At 53.2% G+C, this 20,313-nt stretch overlaps 2 protein-coding genes and 2 long non-coding RNA genes across 5 annotated transcripts in view; 1 reads left to right on the top strand and 3 right to left on the bottom strand.

Annotated features, from left to right (window-relative positions):
• The window catches only part of LOC146422569 (vasopressin V2 receptor-like), a 4,766-nt gene extending 3,294 nt beyond the window's left edge, over positions 1-1,472 (bottom strand). Inside the window, exon 1 of the mRNA XM_085046214.1 lies at positions 1,448-1,472. Coding sequence (XP_084902340.1) covers positions 1,448-1,472 — 25 coding nt within the window. The remainder of the gene's footprint in view (positions 1-1,447) is intronic.
• Positions 1,436-19,053, top strand: LOC146422570 (glucose-6-phosphate 1-dehydrogenase-like). The gene is made up of 12 exons (XM_085046253.1): positions 1,436-1,614; positions 3,556-3,593; positions 5,708-5,816; positions 8,018-8,235; positions 8,788-8,943; positions 9,382-9,507; positions 9,617-9,710; positions 10,636-10,822; positions 13,366-13,601; positions 15,378-15,454; positions 16,614-16,706; positions 18,671-19,053. The coding sequence occupies exons 1-12, from the start codon at positions 1,471-1,473 to the stop codon at positions 18,777-18,779; spliced, it is 1,587 nt and encodes a 528-aa protein (XP_084902379.1). The 5' UTR covers positions 1,436-1,470; the 3' UTR covers positions 18,780-19,053.
• LOC146422571 (uncharacterized) lies at positions 16,482-16,859 on the bottom strand. Its single transcript, XR_014848113.1, has 2 exons — positions 16,770-16,859; positions 16,482-16,721 (listed from the first exon to the last, which is right to left on the bottom strand). It is a non-coding gene; the product is annotated as an uncharacterized LOC146422571 (long non-coding RNA).
• Positions 19,054-19,195: 142 nt separating the features above from the next.
• LOC146422572 (uncharacterized) lies at positions 19,196-20,228 on the bottom strand. Of its 2 annotated transcripts, XR_014848110.1 has the most exons (4): positions 20,126-20,214; positions 19,859-20,065; positions 19,505-19,694; positions 19,196-19,221 (listed from the first exon to the last, which is right to left on the bottom strand). It is a non-coding gene; the product is annotated as an uncharacterized LOC146422572 (long non-coding RNA). The 2 variants fall into 2 exon arrangements; XR_014848111.1 differs by lacking the exon at positions 19,196-19,221 and having other exon boundaries at positions 19,631-19,694; positions 19,859-20,045; positions 20,192-20,228.
• Between the last annotated feature and the right edge of the window lie 85 nt (positions 20,229-20,313).

Raw genomic sequence — 20,313 nt, forward strand, 5'->3', positions numbered from 1 at the left:
CATAAACACCCCAAATTCACCCCCAAATCACCCACTGCACCCCAAAACCATCCCCAATACCCCAAATCCCACCCCAAATCCCTGATTCTGCCCCCCAAGTGCACAAATTCCACCCCAAATCCCCCATTTCAAACACCCCAAATTCACCCCTGCGCCAAATCGCACCTCCAGGTGCCCAAATTCCACCCCAAATCCCTGATTATACCCAAAACAGCCCAAATTCACCCCAAAATCCCCAATTCTGCCCCAAAACCAGCCCCAAATTCACCCCAAAATCCCCAAATTCACCCCGCAAGTGCCAACCCTGCCCCCCAACCCCAAAATTCTGCCCCACAAGTGCCAAAATTCACCCCGAAATCCCTAATTGCACCCCAATTTAACCCCAAATCAGCCCAAATTCACCCTAAAATCCCCGATTCTGCCCCAAAACACCCCAAATTTAACCCCAAATCCCAACCCCGCCCCCCAAGTCCCCAAATCCCACCTCCAGCTCCCCAAACCTGCTCTTCCTCTCCCCAAATCCCGCCCCAAAACCACCCCAAAAACACCCCAAACCAGCCCCAAAACACCCCAAATCTGCCCCAAGACACCCCAAACCTGCCCCAAAACCCCCAAATTCACACCATAAATGCTCAAAACACCCCAAATTCACCCCTAAATCGCCAATTCTGCCCCAAAACACCCCCAAACTCGCCCCCAAATCCCAACCCTGCCCTCCCCCAACTCCCCAAACCTGTTTCTCCCTCCCCAAATCCCGCCCCAAAAACACCCCAAAAACTCCCTGTCCTGCTCCCCAAACTCCAGCCTCAACCCCCAAACCCTCTAAATTCACTCCCCAAATCCCCACTCCTGCCCCTCAAACACCAAACTCACCCCCAAATCCTAACCCCGCCCCCTACCTAAATCCCACCTCCAGCTCCCCAAACCTGTAAAGCTCTTCCCCAAATCCCGCCCCACAAACACCCCCAAACCCCAAACCCCCAGCCTGCCCCAAAACCCCTAAACCTGTACCCCAAACACCCAACCAGCCCCCAAACCCCAAATTAGCCCAAACACCCCAAATTCAGCACCAAACACCCTGAACTCTCCCCAAATCCCACCCTGCCCCCCAACTTCAAACCTGCTCTTCCTCCCCAATCCCGCCCAAAAACACCCCAAAACCACCCCAAACCAGCCTCAAAACCCCCAAACCTGCCCCAAACCCCCAAATTCGTCTCCCAAATCCTCAATTCTGCCCCAAACACCCCAAATTCCACCCCCAACACCCCAAACTCTCCCCCAAATCCCAACCCCGCCCCCAACCCCCAAACCTGTGCCTTCCTCCAAATCCCGCCCCCAAAACACCCCAAAAAACCCACCAAACCTGCCCCAAACCACCCCAAACCCCCCAAACCAGCCCCCAAACCCCCCAAACCAGCCCCAAAACCTGCCCCAAACCACCCCAAACCCCCCGAATCGCCCGCAGGCAGCATGCCGGGCCCGGGTGAGGAGGAGGAGGGCGCCGCGGGGCAGCTGAGCCGCTCGCAGGTGTGCGGGATGCTGCGGCAGGAGCTCAGCAGCGACGGAGCGTTCCTGCAGGGACACCCGCATGTGCTCGTCATCCTCGGGGCCTCGGTGAGGGGATTTTGGGGAGTTTTGGGGTTTTTATGGGATTTTGGGGGGGTTTAGGGGGGAGTTTGGGGAGAGTTTAGGTAGAATTTGGGGAGATCTGGGGAGGTTTTGGGGGAGCTTTCCTGCAGGGACACCCGCACATCCTCGGCGCCTCGGTGAGGAGTTTTAGGGGAAACTGGGGGTTTTGGGTTTTTTATGGGATTTTTGGGGAGTTTGGGGGTTTAGGAGTTTAGGGGGAGTTTAGGTAGAGTTTGGGGAGTTTGAGGAGATCTGGGGAGGTTTTGGGGCAGCGTTCCTGCAGGGTCATCCGCACGTCCTCGTCATCCTCGGGGCATCGGTGAGGGGATTTGGGGGAATTTGGGAGTTTTGGGGTTTTTGGGGAGTTTGGGGGGTTTGGGGGGAGTTTGGGGTTTTTTGTGAAGTTTTGGGGGAGTTTGGGGAGTTTTTGGGGGAGGATTCCTGCAGGGACACCTGCATGTCCTCCTCGCCATCCTCGGGCCTCGTGAGGGATTGAGGGAGTTTTGGGTTTTCTGGGGAGTTAGGGTGAGTTTGGGGGGATTTTGGGGTGCTGGAGGAGGAATAAAAGGGGTTTAGGGGGAATTTGGGGAGTTTTGGGGTTTTTTTGGGTTTTTTGGGAAGTTTTGGGGGGGATTTAGGGGGAAATAAAGGGGATTAGGAAGGATTTTGGGGAGCGTTCCTGCAGGGACACCTGCATGTCCTGCTCATCCTCAGGGCATCGGTGAGGGGTTTGGGGAGTTTGGGGAGTTTTGGGTGTTTTTTTGAGTTTCAGATTTGTTTTTGGAAGGTTTTGGGGGAGGTTGGAGGGGTTTTGGGGCAGTTAGGGGGTTTGAGGGGAATTTGGGAGCTTTGGGGTTTTGGGAAGTTTTGAGGGGTTTTGAGGTATTTTGGGGAGAATTTGGGGAGTTTGGAGGGGATTTGGGAACTTCCTGCAGGGACACCTGCATGTCCCGTCATCCTCGGGGTGACAGATTTGGGGAAATTAGAGAGTTTTGGGATTTTAGGGGGAATAAAAGGAAATAAAAGGGTTTAGGGGGAATTGGGGGATTGAAGGGGGAGTGGGGATTAGGGGAAAATGAAGAGGGTTTTGGGGAATAAGGGAAATAAAGGAGTTTAGGGGGAATTTGGGGGGATGGAAAGGGAATAAAGGCGTTTGGGGGCAATTAAGGGAAATAAAGGGTTTGGGGGGAATTTGGGGTGCTGGAGGGGAAAATAAAGGACTCAGGGGAGGAATTGAGAGGAGTTTTGGGCGAGATCAAGAGAATTAGGGAGGAATTGGGTTCAGAGGGGAATTTGGGGTGCTGGAATTTGGGGAGTTTTGGGGGTTTTGGGGGTTTTTGGGGGAGTTTGGTTGAAATAAAGGGATTTAGGGGAAAAAGAGGTCTAGGGGGGAATTTGGGGCACCTGAAGGAATAAATGGGATTAGAATTTGGGGTGGAATGAAAGGATTTAGGGAAATTTTGAGGAAATTAATGAGGTTGGGGGAAAAAATTGGGGCTCAGGGGGAAAATCAGGGAGTTTGGGGAGGAATTTGGGGGAAATTTGGGGTCATTTTGGGGTAAATTTGGTGGGATTTGGGGTCATTTTGGGGTCACGGAGGGTGGGGGAGGGGCGAGGGAGGAACCCCAACTTCCTGCCCTGCCCCTCCCCCACCCCGATTCCCCTCCCCCACCCTCACCCCAACTTCCTCCTCCTCCCCTAATTACCCAACGATGGTAATTAATCACCCCGGGGGGGTGGGGGAGGGGCGGCGCTGACTCAGCACATTCCGGGGTGGGGTTGGGTTGGGTGGGGGAGGGAGGGTGTGGTCATGGTGGGGGAGGGGAAAGGGGCGTGGTCGTTGTGGGGGAGGGGAAAGGGGCGTGGCCATGGCTAGGTGAGGTCCGTTCTCCTCCCCTGACTGCCCCTTTCCCCTCCCCCCCCCAGGGCGATCTGGCCAGGAAGAAGATTTACCCAACGATATGGTGAGAGACCGAGGGACAGCGGGGACAGTGGGGACAATGGGGACACGGGGGACAGCTGGGGACAATGGGGACAGTGGGGACATTGGGGACATTGGGGACATGGAGGGGACATGGGGGACAGCTGGGGACAGCTGGGGACAATGGGGACATTGGGGACAGCTGGGGACAATGGGGACACTGGGGACAGCTGGGGACAATGGGGACATTGGGGACAGCTGGGGACATTGGGGACACACTGGGGACAGCTGGGGACAGCTGGGGACACTGGGGACACGGGGGACAGCTGGGGACATCTGGGGACAATGGGGACAGCTGTGGACAATGGGGACATTTGGGGACACTGAAAGGACAATGGAGATAGTTGGGGACAATGAGGGGACATTGAGGGGACATTGGGGACACTGAGGGGACATGGAGGAGACAATGGAGACAGCTGAGGACAGTGGGGACACCTGGGGACAGTGGGGACACCTGGGGACAGAGGGACACTCAGTCACCAGGGCCAGCTGTGTCCCCAAGGCCACCAATGGTCACCCTTAGCGTCACCAAGGCCACTGATGTCCCCAGGGCCACGAGGTCACCAGTGTCCCCACAGCCACTCAGGGGTCACTGCTGTCCCCAAGGCCACCCCTGCCAGTGTCACTGCTGTCCCCAGTGGCACCACAGCTGTGTCCCCATTGTGTCCCACTGTGTCCCCAGCTGTCCCCAGTGTGACCCCAATGTCCCCATTGTGTCCCCAGCTGTCCCCAGCTGTCCCCAGTGTGTCCCCAATGTCCCCAGTGTGACCCCAGTATGACCCCAATGTCCCCAGTTCCTCCCTTGGCTGTTTCTGTCCCCTTTGTGTCACGTGTGGTGACTCTGGGGGTGACACAGGTGACCCCACAGGTGACACACACAGGTGACTCTCTGGGTGACTCTGTGGGTGACACAGGTGGCTCTGTGGCTCACACAGGTGTCACACAGGTGACCCAGGTGACACACCTGTCCCCACAGGTGGCTGTTCTGCAATGGGCTCCTCCCTGTGTCATTGTCACTGGGAGGGTTCAGTGACACAGGTGACTCTATGGGTGACACAGGTGACACAGGCAACCCTGTGGGTGACACAGGTGACTCCATGAGTGACACACAGGTGTCACACAGGTGACTCTGGGTGACAGAGGTGACTCCATAGGTGACTCTGTGGGTGACAGAGGTGACTCCATAGGTGACACAGGTGACTCTGTAGGTCACACAGGTGACAGAGGTGATTCTCTGGGTGACTCTGTGGGTGACACAGGTGACTCTGTAGGTCACACAGGTGACTCTCTGGGTGACTCTGTGGGTGACACTGGTGACACAGGTAACTCTCTGGGTGAGTCTATGAGTGACACAGGCAACACAGGTGACTCCACAGGTGACACAGGTGGCTCTGTGGGTCACACAGGTGACACAGGTGACAGTATGGGTGAGTGTACGAGTGACACAGGTAACACACACAGGTGACACAGGTGACTCTGTGGGTGACCCAGGTGTCACCCAGATGTCACCCAGGTGTCACCCAGGTGACACAACTGTCCCACAGGTGGCTGTTCCGCGACACGCTCCTCCCCGGTGTCACTGTCACTTGGTGGCTCGGTGGGTCACACAGGTGACTCCATAGGTGACACAGGTGATTCTGTGGGTCACCCAGGTGTCACCCAGATGTCACCCAGGTGACACAACTGTCCCACAGGTGGCTGTTCCGCGATGGGCTCCTCCCCGATGTCACTGTCACTGGGGGGTTGGTGGCTCTGTGGGTCACACAGGTGACACTATGGGTGACCCAGGTGACTCCATAGGTGACCCAGGTGACTCTGTGGGTCACCAGGTGACAGTATGGGTGAGTGTACGAGTGACACAGGTAACACACACAGGTGACACAGGTGACTCTCTGGGTGTCACAGATACACACGTGACTCCATAGGTGACCCAGCTGACTCTCTGAGTGACACAGGTGACACAGGTGACACACCTGTCCCCTGTGCAGGTGGCTGTTCCGCGATGTCACTGTCACTGGGGGGTTGGTGGCTCTGTGGGTCACACAGGTGTCACCCAGGTGTTACCCAGGTGAGGTGACACACCTGTCCCCTGCACAGGTGGCTGTTCCGCGATGGGCTCCTCCCCGATGCCACTCGCGTCGTTGGCTTCGCTCGCTCACCTCTCACCGTGGAGCTCATCAGGGAGCAAACCCTGCCCTACCTCAAGGTGACACACCTGGGGGGAGAGAAACACACCTGGGGGGGAGAGAAACACACCTGGGGACACCTGGGATACACCTGGGGACACCTGGGATACAGCTGGGATACAGCTGGGCACTCCTGGGATACACCTGGGTGCACCTGGGATATAGCTGGGGACACCTGGCGGGGAGAGAAACACACCTGGGATACACCTGGGTGCACCTGGGATACACCTGGGGGGGATAGAAACACACCTGGGATACACCTGGGTGCACCTGGGGACACCTGGGGAGGACAGAAACACACCTGGGCACACCTGGGACACCTAACCCCATCTGTGCCCAGGTGATCGCCAAGGCCAGACCCCACCTTATCACCTTTTCCCTGCTCTCACCTGTCCTTACCTGTCCCCAGGTGATCCCTGAAGCCACACCCTGCCTGGCCCTGTGTCCCCTGTCACCTGTGTCACCTGTCTTCACCTGTCTCATCTGTCCTTACCTGTCCCACCTGTTTCATCCACACCTGTCTTACCTGTTCCACCTGTTCCTGTTTCATCTCTCACCTGTGTCACCTGTCTCATATGTCCCACGTGTCTCACCTGTCCCCTCTCACCTGTATGACCTGTCTCACCTATCTCACCTGTCCTACCTGTTTCTCACCTGTTTCTCCTGTCCCTATCTCACTTATCTCACCTGTCCCTGTCCCACCTGTCTCACCTCTCTCACCTATTTCATTTGTTCTATTCATACCTGTCTTGCCTGTCCCAGGTGTCTCACCTGTGTCACCTGTCTAACCTATCTCACCTGTCCTTACCTATCTCACATGTCTCATCTATCTCTCCTGTCCCATTCTCACCTCTCTCACCTGTCCTACCTGTCTCACCTGTCTTTGTCTCACCTGTCTCACCAGTCCCATTCTCACCTGTCCTGTCCCATTCTCACCTGTCTCACCCATCCCACCTGTCCCCTCTCACCATTCCCACCTGTCCCAGGTGACCGAGGACCCTCCGCACCTGTTCCTGTCCCACCTTCCTCACCTGTCTCATTCACACCTGTCTCACCCATCCTTATCTCACCTGTCTCACTAGTTCCATTCTCACCTGTCCTACCTGTCTCACCTGTCTCTCACCTGTCTCACCTCTCCCACCTGTCCCCTCTCACCTGTCCCACCTGTCCCAGGTGACCCCCGAGGACCCTCCCCACCTGTTCCTGTCCCACCTGTCTCACCTGTCCCATTCTCACCTGTCCCACATGTCTCACCTGTCCCAGATGACCCCCGAGGATTCTCCCCACCTGTCTCATTCTCACCTGTCTGTCCCACCTGTCCCAGGTGACCCCCGAGGAATCTCCCTGCCTGTTCCTGTCTCACCTGTCCCATTCTCACCTGTCACCTCTTACCTGTCTCACCTGTCTCATTCTCACCTGTCCCAGGTGACCCCCGAGGACTCTTGCTGCCTTCTTCGCCCTGCAGAGTTTCATCCGAGGCCAATATGGCGACGAAGCTTTGTTCCTTACCTGTCCCACCTGTCCTTGTCTCACCTGTCCCATTGTCACCTGTCTCACCTGTTCCATTCACATCTAACTCATCTGTCTCAGCTCTCACCTGTCCCACCTGTCCCATTCTCACCTGTTCTCACCTGTCTCACCTGTCCTGTCCCATTCCCACCTATCTCACCTGTCTCACCTGTCAGTCTCACCTGTCTCTCTCACCTGTCTCACTTGTTCTATTCACACCTGTCTCACTTCTCCCAGGTGACCCCAAAGATTCTCCTCACTTGTTCATCTCTCACCTGTCTCACACCTGTCTCACCTGTCCCATTCACACCTGTCTCACCTGTCGGAGGTGACCCCCAAGGACTCTCCCCACCTGTACCTGTCCCACCTGTCTCACCTGTCCCATTCTCACCTGTCTCACACCTGTCTCACCTGTTGCAGATGACCCCTGAGAACTCTCTCCACCTGTTCCTGTCCCATTCTCACCTGTCCCATTCTCACCTGTCTCACACCTGTCCCACCTGTCTCACCTGTCTCACACCTGTCTCACCTGTCGCAGGTGACCCCTGAGGACTCTCCCCACCTGTTCCTGTCCCACCTGTCTCACCTATTCCATTCATACCTGTCTCATCTGTCTCACCTGTCCCACCTGTCTCACCTGTCCCATTCACACCTGTCTCACCTCTTCCATTCACACCTGTCTCACCTGTCCCACCTGTCTCACCTGTCGCAGGTGACCCCCGAGGACTCTCCCCGCCTCGCCGCCTTCTTCGCCCTGCAGAGTTTCGTCCGAGGCCAATATAGCGACGAAGCCTCCTTCAGGGCTCTGGATGCTCACCTGAGGGCCTTACCTGGCGGAGGCCACGCCCACCGACTGTTCTACCTGGCACTGCCACCCAGCGTCTACACACCTGTGACACAACACCTGAGGGCTTTGTGCATGGGAGAGGGGTGAGTGTGACACACCTGGGCACACCTGGGGACACCTGGGACAGGTGAGACACACCTGGACACACCTGGGACACAACACCTGCGGGCTTTGTGCATGGGAGAGGGGTGAGTGTGACACACCTGGGCACACCTGGGGACACCTGGGGGCACAACACCTGCAGGCTTTGTGCATGGGAGAGGGGTGAGTGTGACACACCTGGGCACACCTGGACCACATGAGACACACCTAAGATACACCTGGACGCACGTGGGATACACCTGGGCACACCTGGGATACACCTGTGCACACCTGGGATAGGTGAGACACACATGGGATACACCTGGGGACACCTGGGATACACCTGGGCACACCTGTGACATTGGGGGGACACCTGGGATACACCTGTGACATTAGGGATACACCTGGGCACACCTGGGGACACACCTGGGGACATCTGGGATACACCTGGGATACACCTGGGCACACCTGTATACACCTGGGCACACCTGTTGTCACCTGGATACACCTGGGCACACCTGTCCCCAATTCCCTTGCTGTCCCCGCTGTGCCAGGTGGAACCGTGTGATCGTGGAGAAGCCCTTCGGCCGTGACCTGGGCTCCTCCGAGGAGCTCTCGGCTCACCTGAGCTCTCTGTTCCGCGAGGAGCAAATCTACCGCATGGATCACTACCTGGGCAAGGAGATGGTGCAGAGCCTGATGGTGCTGCGGTGAGTGGGGACACCTGGGGACATCCTGGGGACACCTTGGGGACATTGGGGACACCTTGGTTACCCTGACCAACTACTGACCAACCACTGACCAACCACTGACCATATTGACCATCTGGATCACTACCTGAGCGAGGAGATGGTGCAGAGCCTGATGGTGCTGCAGTGAGTGGGGACAGCGGGGACACCCTGGGGACATTGGGGACACCTCGGTCACCCTGACCAACCACTGACCAACCACTGACCAACCCTGACCAACCACTAACCACCTGGATCATTACCTGAGCAAGGAAATGGTGCAGAACCTCATGGTGCTGCAGTCAGTGGGGACATCATGGTGACATTGGGACGCCTCAGCCACCATTCCTGGTGACACAGTGACACTGAGGTGACACCAAAGGTGACACCGAGGTGACCCAGGTCACTGTCCCACCCCAGCTTCGGCAACCGCATCTTCGGCCCCATCTGGAACCGCGACAACGTGGCGTGTGTGGTGCTCACCTTCAAGGAGCCCTTCGGCACCGAGGGCCGCGGCGGCTACTTCGACGACTTCGGCATCATCCGGTGAGCACCGTGTCCCCTGATGTCCCCGGGGCGTCCCCAGGGCGTCCCCAGGGTGTCCCCAGGGTGTCCCCGGTGTCCCCAACCCCGTGGCAGCGCCGGCTCCCCGCAGGGACGTCATGCAGAACCACCTCCTGCAGCTGCTGTGCCTGGTGGCCATGGAGAAACCGGCGTCCACCGACCCCGACGACGTCCGCGACGAGAAGGTGGGCTGAGGTGACACTGAGGTGGCATCGCCGCCGTTGGGTGGCCTCGGTGGTCACGGTGGGGTTGTGGTCACTGGGGGTGTCACTGGGTGGGGTTGGGGTTATGTCGCTGTGTGGTCATCGCTGTGTTGGTGGTGGTGGCACCTGAAATTATGTCCCTAATTGTGTCACATTGTCACCTTCTTGGCGGTGGCACCCGAAATTATGTCCCTGATTGTGTCACATCATCATGGTGCCAAAATGACATCTCCAACTGTGTCCCACCACCATGTCCTTGATGGTGGCCCCCAAAATTATGACCCCAGTTGTGTCACATCGTCACCTTCTTGGTGGTGACCCCCAAAATCACATCCCCAGCCATGTCCCATAGCCACATCTCGGTGGTGAACCCCCAAAACCATGTCCCCCATGGCTATAAATGTGTCCCCAACCAGGTGCCATCACCATGATCCCATTGGTGACCCCAAAACCACATCCCCAACCCCATCCCATCACCACCTTCTTCATGGTGACCCCAAAACCACATCATCGCCACCACCCCAATCTCCATGGTGACCCCAAAATCACATCCCCACCATGTCCCATCACCATGGTGACCCCAAACTCCTATCCCCACCATGTCCCATCACCCCAGTCTCATTGGTGACCCCCAAAATCACGTCTCCACCACCATCCCATCACCACCTTCTTCATGGTGACCCCAAAACCACATCGTCACCACCATCCCAGTCTCATTGGTGACCCCAAAACCACATCCCAATCTCCATGGTGACCCCCAAAACCACATCCCAACCATGTCCAATCACCCCAGTCTCCATGGTGACCTCAAACCACATCCCAACCATGTCCGATCACCCCAATCTCCATGGTGACCTCCTCAGAACCCCCTAACCAGGTGTCCCCCCGTCCCTCCCCTGTCCCTCAGGTGAAGGTGCTCAAGTGCATCAGCCCGGTGGAGCTGCAGGACGTGGTGCTCGGCCAGTACGTGGGCAACCCCGACGGACCTCCCGAGGCGCAGAAGGGCTACCTGGATGACCCCACGGTGCCCGCGGGTTCCACCACGCCCACCTTCGCCGCTGCCGTGCTGCGCGTGGCCAACGAGCGCTGGGACGGTGAGAGCCGATGGGCGTGGCCAGGGTGGTGGTTGTCACGGTGATGATGGATGGTGATGGTCCTGATGGTGATGACGTGGCGGTGGCCACGGTGATGATGTTGGTGGCTGTGGTGGTGATGATGATGAGGATGGATGGCAATGACCGTGATGATGGCAGTGGTGACCATGGTGGTGGTGGTTGCCATGGTGATGATGGTGATGGTGGTGGTGGCCATGATGATGGTGGTTGCCATGGTGATGATGGTCACAGTGATGATGATGGAGGTTCTCATAGTGATGATGTTCATGGCTGTGATGATGGATGGTGAGGATGGTGGTTGCTATGGTGGTGGTGACAATGATGGTGATGGATGATGGCAGTGGTGACCATGGTGATAGTGGTTGCCATGATGATGATGTTGGTGGCTGTGATGGTGATGGTGATGATGGTTGTTGCTATGGTGATGATATTCATGGCCATCATGATGATGATGACGACGATGACGATGATTTTGATGACAATGACAGTGACGATGGTGATGGATGACAATGACAATAACGACAATGACAGTGCTGATGGACATTAGTGATCACAATGATGACAACGACAATGACAGTGATGTTGATGGACGTTAACAATGTTGAGGCTGACATTGATGATGATGATGATGATGATGACAATGACAAGATGCTGATGATGACAATGATGACAATGACAATGAAGATGCTGATGGATGTTAGTGATGACAATGATGACAATGATGATGTTGATGGATGTTAATGATGATGACAACGATGATGTTGATGACCATGATGACAATGACAATGGTGACGGTGACAACGATGTTGATGGATGTTAACGATGATGGCAATTATGACAATGGTGATGATGATGATGACAATGACAACGAAGATGTTGATAGACATTAACAATGATGACAATGATGACAATGACAACGAAGATGCTGATGGATGTTAATGGTGATGACAATGATGATGATGACGATGACGATGATGACAACACCACTGTCCCCGGGTGTCCCCTTTGTCCTTCGCTGTGGCACAGCCCTGAACGAGCGCAAGGCCGAGGTGCGGCTGCAGTTCCATGAGGTTCCTGGGGACATCCTGACATCGTGACAATGACAATGTTGATAATGATGATGACAATGGTGACGATGACGATGATGACAATGACAATAATTACAATGACAATGATGACAATGACAATAATGACAATGACAGTGATGACAATGAGAGTGTTGATGATGATGGATGTTAACGATGACAATGACAATGATAATGATGATGATGATGACGATGATGATGTTGATGGATGTTAATGAAGATGATGATGATGACGATGACAATGATGATGATAATGGAGGTTAATGATGGCGATGGTGATGTTGTTAAGGTTGATGTTGATGATGACCACAATGACAATGACAACAATGACAATGACAATGGCAACAATAGTGCCAATGACAACGATGCCAATGACAACGATGATGATGACAATGATGACAGTGACAATGCTGATGTTGATGGGTGTTAACGATGATGATGAGCCCAACGACCATGATGACAATGGCAATGACAATGATATTGATTGATGCTAATGATGATGACAATGACGATGTTGATGATGATGATGATGATGACAATGACGATGTTGATGATGATGATAATGACGATAATGACGATGACATTGATGACGATGATAATGACGATGTTGAGGTTGACGATGATGATGATGATGATGACAATGACGACAGTGACAACGAAGATACTGATGGATGCTAATGATGATGACAACCATGATGATGATGACAATGATGATGATGACAATGTTGATGACAATGACGATGTTGATGATGATGACAATGACGACATTGAGGTTCGCGATGATGACCACAATGACAACAATGACAACGAAGATGCTGATGGATGCTAACAATGATGACAATGATGATGATGATGTTGATGATGATGCCAATGATGATGTTGAGGTTGACGATGATGACAATGACAATGATGACAATGACAACGAAGATGCTGATGGATGCTAACGATGATGACAATGATGACAACGATGATGACAATGATGATGTTGATGGATGTTAATGATGATGACAATGACAATGTTGATGTTGATGATGATGTTGATGACAATGATGACGATGATGGTGATGACAATGACGACAATGACAACGAAGATGCTGATGGATGCTAATGATGATGACAATGATGATGTTGATGGTGATGACGATGACAATGTCAACAATGACAATGACAATGATGAGGTTGACAATGATGACAGTGACAATGACAACAAAGATGCTGATGGATGCTAACGATGATGACAACAATGATGACGATGATGATGACAAAGACAATGATGACAATGACGACGTTGAGGTTGATGTTGGTGACGATGATGACGACAATGACAACGAAGATGCTGATGGATGTCAACGATGACAACGATGATGACAATGACGATGTTAATGACGATGATGATGACGATGATGACAGCGCTGATGACAACGCCACTGTCCCCAGGTGTCCCCTTTGTCCTGCGCTGCGGCAAAGCCCTGAACGAGCGCAAGGCCGAGGTCCGTCTGCAGTTCCGCGAGGTTCCAGGGGACATCTTCTCGCGGCAGTGCAAGCGCAACGAGCTGGTGGTTCGTGTCCAGCCGCGCGAGGCTGTCTACGCCAAACTCAACACCAAGAAACCCGGAATGTTCCTGCGGCCCGAGGAGTCAGAGCTCGACCTCACCTACGGCAGCCGCTACAAGGTATTCCCAAAAAATGGGGTTTGGGGTGGAAAAATGGGGTTTGGGGATCCAAAAATGGGGTTCGCGATGGAAAAATGGGGTTTGGGGACCCAAAAATGGGAGGAGTTGAAGCTTGACCTCACCTATGGCAGCCACTACAAGGTATTCCCAAAAATGGGGTTTGGGGTGGAAAAATGGGGTTTGGGGATGGAAAAATGGGGTTTGGGGATGGAAAACATGGGGTTTGGGGACTCAAAAATGGGGTTTGGGGACTCAAATATGGGGTTTGGGGTGGAAAAATGGGGTTTAGGGACCCAAAAATGGGGATTGGGATCCAAACATGGGGTTTGGGGTGGAAAAATGGGGTTTAGGGACCCAAAAATGGTGTTGGGATGGAATAAATGAGGTTTAGGGACCCAAAAATGGGGTTTGGGGACTCAAATATGGGGTTTGGGATGAAAAAATGGGGTTTGGGGACCTTAAAATGGGTTTTGGGGATGGAAAAATGGGGTTTGGGGACCCAAAAATGGGGTTTAGAGATCCAAAAATGGGGGTTGGGGTGGAAAAATGGGGTTTGGGGATGAAATAAATAGGGTTTGGGGTGGAAAAATGGGGTTTGGAGACCCAAAAACGGGGTTTGGAGACCCAAAAATGGGGTTGGGGGACCCAAAAAATGGGGTTTGGGGACCCAAAAATGGGGTGGAAACGAAAAATCAGAATGTTGGGAGTCGAAAATGGAATGGTGAGAACTAAAATTGGAGTGTTGAGGCCACAAAATGGGGTTTGGGAACCCAAAAATGGGAGATGAGGACCCAAAATTGGAGCTTGGGGACCCAAAAATATAACACTGAGACCCAAAATCAGAGCCTTGAAAACCAAAAATTGGAGCTTTGAGCCCCAAAATTGGAGCATGGAGACCCAAAACTGGGGGTTGAGGACCCAAAATTGCAGTGGTGAGACCCCAGATTGGAGCTTTGAGACTCAAAATCAGAACCGTGACAACCAAAAATAGAACTTGGAGCCCCAAAATTGGAGTTTTTAGCCCCAAAATGGGAGCTTTGACCCCAAAATGAGAACATTAAGCCCCAAAATGAGAGCTTTGAGCCCCAAAATCAGCTTTGAGCCCCAAAATCAGAGCATGGAGATCCAAAATCAGAACCTTGGGAACCAAGGGAACCAAAATCAAAGCTTTGAGACCCAAAATCGGAGATTGTAGCCCCAAAATCAGAACCTTGGGAACCAAAAATTGTAGTTTTGAGCCCCAAAATGTGCATTTTAGCCCCAAACCATGAGTTTTTAGCCCCAAACTGTGAGTTTTGAGCCCCAAACTGTGAGTTTTGACCCCAAACTGTGAGTTTTGACCCCAAACTGTGAGTTTTGAGCCCCAAACTGTGAGTTTTGAGTCCCAAACTGTGAGTTTTGAGTCCCAAACTGAGTTTTTAGCCCCAAAATATGAGTTTTGAGCCCCAAATGTGAGTTTATTGCCCCAAAATGTGAGTTTTGAGCCCCAAAATATGAGTTTTGAGCCCCAAACGGTGAGTTTTGAGCCCCAAACTGTGAGGTTTTAGCCCCAAAATGTGAGTTTTGAACCCCAAAATTGGAATTTTTAGCCAAAAAAAGTGAGTTTTTAGCCCCAAACTGTAAGTTTTGAGCCCCAAACTGTGAGTTTTTAGCCCAAAATGTGAGTTTTTCGCCCAAAACTGTGAGTTTTGACCCCAAACTGTGAGTTTTGAGCCCCAAACTGTGAGTTTTGACCCCAAACTGTGAGTTTTTATCCCCAACCTGTGATTTCCCCAGGACGTGAAGCTCCCTGACGCCTACGAGCGACTGCTGCTGGACGTGATCTGCGGGAACCAAATGCACTTTGTGCGCAGGTGAGACACCTGGGGACACCTGGGGACACCTGGGGACACCTGGGGACAGGTGAGACACGAGGTGGGGGCAGCAGGTGGGACACGTTTGGGCTCCCAGGTGAGCCTGGGGTGGATTTTGGGGTCCCTGAACTAATTTTTGGGGTTTTTGGACTCATTTTGGGGGTCCCTGAGCTCGGATTTGGGGTTTTTGGGACTCATTTTCAGAGGTTCTGGGCTGATTTGTAGGTATTTTTGTCTCACTTTTGGGGTTTTTGGGCTCAGTTTTGGGGTCACTGAGCTCGGTTTTTGGGATCCCTGACTCACTTTCGGGGTTTTTGGGCTCAATTTTGGTGGTTTTGGGTTAATTTTTGGGGTCCCTGACTCGTTTTTGGGGTTTCTGGTCTCATTTTCAGGTGTTTTAGGTCACTTTTGGGGTCCTAGACCTCATTTTCAGGGTCCCTGATCTCATTTTTGAGGTTTTGGGGTCTCTGACTCATTTTTTGCCTGATTTTTGGGGGTTTTGGGGTAATTTTTGAGGTTTTTGGTGTGCCTACCTTGTTTCTGGGGTTTTTGAGGTCCCTGACTCATTTTAGGTCTCATTTTTGAGGGTTTTGGTGTGCCTACCTTGTTTCTGGGGTTTTTCAGGTCCCTGACTCATTTTAGGTCTCATTTTTGAGGTTTTTGGGTCATTTTGGGTTTTTTGGGGTCCCTGACTCATTTTTGGTCTCATTTTCGGTGGTTTTGGGGTAATTTTTGGTTCTCTCTCCCCACAGCAACGAGCTGTGCAAAGCCTGGTGACACTTTTGGGGTTTTTGGGGTCCCTGAGCTCATTTTTGGTCTCACTTTCAGGGTTTTTGGCTCATTTTTGGGGTAATTTTGGGTCTCTCTCTCCCCACAGCGATGAGCTGCGCGAAGCCTGACGACACTTTTGGGCTTTTTGGTTTCATTTTTGGGGGTTTTGGGTCCTTTTGGTTTTTTTGGGGTCCCTGACTCATTTTTGGTCTCACTTTTGGGGTTTTTTTCTCATTTTTGGGGCAATTTTCAGTTCCTCTCTCTCCCCACAGCGACGAGCTGCATAAAGCCTGGTGACACTTTTGGGGTTTTTGGAGTCCCTGAGCTCATTTCTGGTCTCATTTTTTGGGATTTTGGGGTAATTTTCAGTTTCTCTCTCTCCCCACAGCGACGAGCTGCGCGAAGCCTGGCGAATCTTCACTCCTCTCCTTCACCAAATCGAGCAGCAGCGCCAGAAACCAATTCCTTACACCTACGGCAGGTGAGAGAGACACACCTGGGGGGAGAGAAACACACCTGGACACACCTGGGGGGACAGAAACACATCTGGATACACCTGGGGGGAGAGAAATACACCTGGACACACCTGAGCACATCTGGCATTCTGGGTTTCCCCATTTCCCCCATTTTTCCCTCATTTTCCCTCATTTTCCCCCATTTTCCCCCATTTTTCCCTCATTTTCCACCCATTTTTCCCTCATTTTCCCCAATTTTCACCTAATTTTTGCTCCATCTTTCCCCATTTTCCCCAGTTTTCCCCCAACTTCCCCCATTTTTACTAAATTTTCCTCCTTTTTCTGCCCATTTCCCCCCATTTCCCCTCATTTTTACCCAATTTCCCCCCATTTTCGCCCTATTTTTGCCCCATTTTCCCCCATTTCCTCCATTTTCCCCCATTTTTCCCATTATATCACACCTTCCATCATTTTCCACAATTTTCCCCCAATTTTCCGATTTTCCCCCATTTTTACCCCATTTTCCCCCTTTATCCAATTTTCCACCATTTTCCCTCAATTTTTCCCCCATTTCGCCCCATTTTCCCCTCATTTTCACCCTAATTCTCCCCATTTTCCCCCATTCTTGCCCATTTTTGCCCATTTCCCCTCATTTTTCCCCCATTTTCCCCTCACAACTCCTGGCCCGGGTCGGTTTCCTATGGATTTTGAGGGAAATCCTGAGGGAAACACACTGGGAATTCCCGGAATTTCGGGGGTTTTGGGTTTTTTGGGGTTCCTTAGAGGCTCGGCTGTCTCCCAGACCCCATTTTTGCCCATTTTCACTGGTTTTTCCCCCATTTTCCCCTCACAGCTGCGGCCCTCCCGAGGCAGCCGAGCTCCTCACCCGGGTCGGGTTCCTGTGGATTTTGAGGGAAATCCCATGGGTTTTACTAGAAATTTTGGGGAATTTTTGGCATTTTAGGGTTTTTGGGGTCGCGGAGATCATCCCTGACCCCATTTTTGCCCATTTTCACTGTTTTTTCCCCCATTTTCCCCTCACAGCCGCGGCCCTCCCGAGGCAGCTGAGCTCCTGGCCCGGGTCGGGTTCCTGTGCATTTTGAGGGAAATTCTGAGGGGATTCCATTGGAAATTCCGGGAATTTTTAGCATTTCAGGGTTTCGGGGCTCCCGGAGATCACCTCTGACCCGATTTTTGCCCATTTTCACTGTTTTTTCCCCCCAGTTTCCCCTCACAGCTGCGGCCCTCCCGAGGCTGACGAGCTGCTCACCCGGGTCGGGTTCCTGTGGATTTTGGGGTTTAATGAGGGAATTATATTAGGATTTTCAGGAATTTCTGGGATTTTAGGGTTTTGGGGGTCGCGGAGATCATCTCTGACCCAATTTTTGCCCATTTTTACCCATTTTTGCCCCATTTTCCCCTCACAGCCACGGCCCGCCTGAGGCTGACGAGCTCCTCACCCGAGTCGGTTTCCTGTGGATTTTAAGGAAAATTCCATTGATTTTACTGTAGATTTCGGGAATTTTGGGGATTGTAGGGTTTCGGGGCTCCCGGAGATCACCTCTGACCCGATTTTTGCCCATTTTCACTGTTTTTTTCCCCCATTTCCCCCTCACAGCCGCGGCCCTCTCGAGGCTGACGAGCTCCTCGCCCGGGTCGGGTTCCTGTGGAGTTTGGGGGAAATTCTGAGGGGATTCCATTGGAAATTCCGGGAATTTTTAGGAGTTTAGAGTTTTGGGGGTCGCGGAGATAATCTCTGACCCCATTTTTGCCCATTTTCACTGGTTTTTCCCCCATTTTCCCCTCACAGCCGCGGCCCTCCCGAGGCAGCCAAGCTCCTCACCGGGGTCGGGTTCCTGTGGATTTTGAGGTTTCCTGAGGGAATTCCATTAGGATTTTCAGGAATTTCTGGGATGTTAGGTTTTTGGGGCTCCCGGAGATCACCTCTGACCCCATTTTTACTCATTTTTCCCCCATTTTCCCCTCACAGCCGCGGCCCGCCCGAGGCTGACGAGCTGCTCGCCCGGGTCGGGTTTCTGTACGAAGGAACTTACCGCTGGGTGCCGCCCACGGGGGCGGGGCTTGAGCCGCGGCTCTGACCAATGGGAGAGCGGCACCGAAACTCCTGACCAATGGGGAGCGTGGGGGAGAAACCGCCGGACCAATGAGGAGCGAGAGACCCCAGCCCCAATTGGAGAGAACCAATGAGAGAGCAGATGAGACCCAATGAGACCCCAGACCCAACTGGATCAAATGAGACCCATGGAGACCCAATGAGAAACCCGTGGAGACCTGATTGGAGACCCCAGACCCAACTGGAGAGAACCATGGAGACCCACAGAGACCCCAGACCCAATTGGAGAGAACAGGAGAGAGACCAAATGAGACCCCAGACCCAATTGGACAGAACCATGGAGACCCCAGACCCAATTGAATAGACCCATGAGAGACCAAATGAGACCCCAGACCCAATTGGAGACCAAATGAGACTCATAGAGACCCCAGACCCAAATGAGACCCAACGAGAGACCCCAGACCCAACTGGAGAGAACCATGGAGAGACCAAATGAGACCCCAGACCCAATTGGAGACCCTTGGAGAGACCCCAGACCCAATTGAATAGACCCAATGAGAGACCAATGGAGACCCCAGACCCAATTGGAGACCCATGAAGACCCACAAAGAGACCCACAGATGGACCTATAGAGACCCCACACCCAATTGGAAACCCAATGAGACCCACGGAGACCCCAGACCCACGGATGGACCATGGAGAGACCCCAGACCCAATTGGAAACCCAATTGGAGACCCATGGAGACCCACAAAGAAACCCACGGATGGACCCATGGAGACCCCAGACCCAATTGGAGACCCATGGAGAGACCAAATGAGACCCCAGACCCACTGATGGAACCATGAAGAGACCCACAGAGACCCCAGACCCACAGAAGGACCCTCGGGGGTCCCTAAAGCACTCCAGGACTCAGGGTTGGGGGTTGGTGCCCCATAGACCCTCCTGTGCCCCATAGATCCTCATTGTGCCCCATAGACCCTCATTGTGCCCCACAGATCCCAGTCCTGCCCCATAGACCCTCCTGTGCCCCATAGATACTCACTGTGCCCCATAGATCTCCCACACTCCAGCCCCCCAAAAACACTCCTGGGCTGGGGTTGAACCCCACTGTGCCCCATAGATCCTCATTGTGCCCCATAACCACTCCAGTCCTGCCCCATAGATCCTCATTGTGCCCCACAGATCCTCATTGTGCCCCATAGATCCCTCTGTGCCCCATAACCACTCCAGTCCTGCCCCATAACCTCTCCTTGCCCCATAGCCACTCCAGTCCTGCCCCATAGATCCTCACTGTGCCCCATAGATCCTCACTGTGCCCCATAGATCCCTCTGTGCCCCATAGATCCTCATTGTGCCCCATAGATACTCACTGTGCCCCATAGATCTCCCACACTCCAGCCCCCCAAAAACACTCCTGGGCTGGGGTTGAACCCCACTGTGCCCCATAGATCCTCATTGTGCCCCATAGATCCCTCTGTGCCCCATAGATCCCAAATCCTGCCCCATAACCTCTCTCTGCCCCATAGCTCTCTCTGCCCCCCAGATCCCCATGGGTCTC

This window comes from Lichenostomus cassidix, unplaced genomic scaffold (genome assembly GCF_008360975.1).
Source record: "Lichenostomus cassidix isolate B80296 unplaced genomic scaffold, HeHo_3.0 HiC_scaffold_40, whole genome shotgun sequence".
NCBI lineage: Eukaryota > Metazoa > Chordata > Aves > Passeriformes > Meliphagidae > Lichenostomus > Lichenostomus cassidix.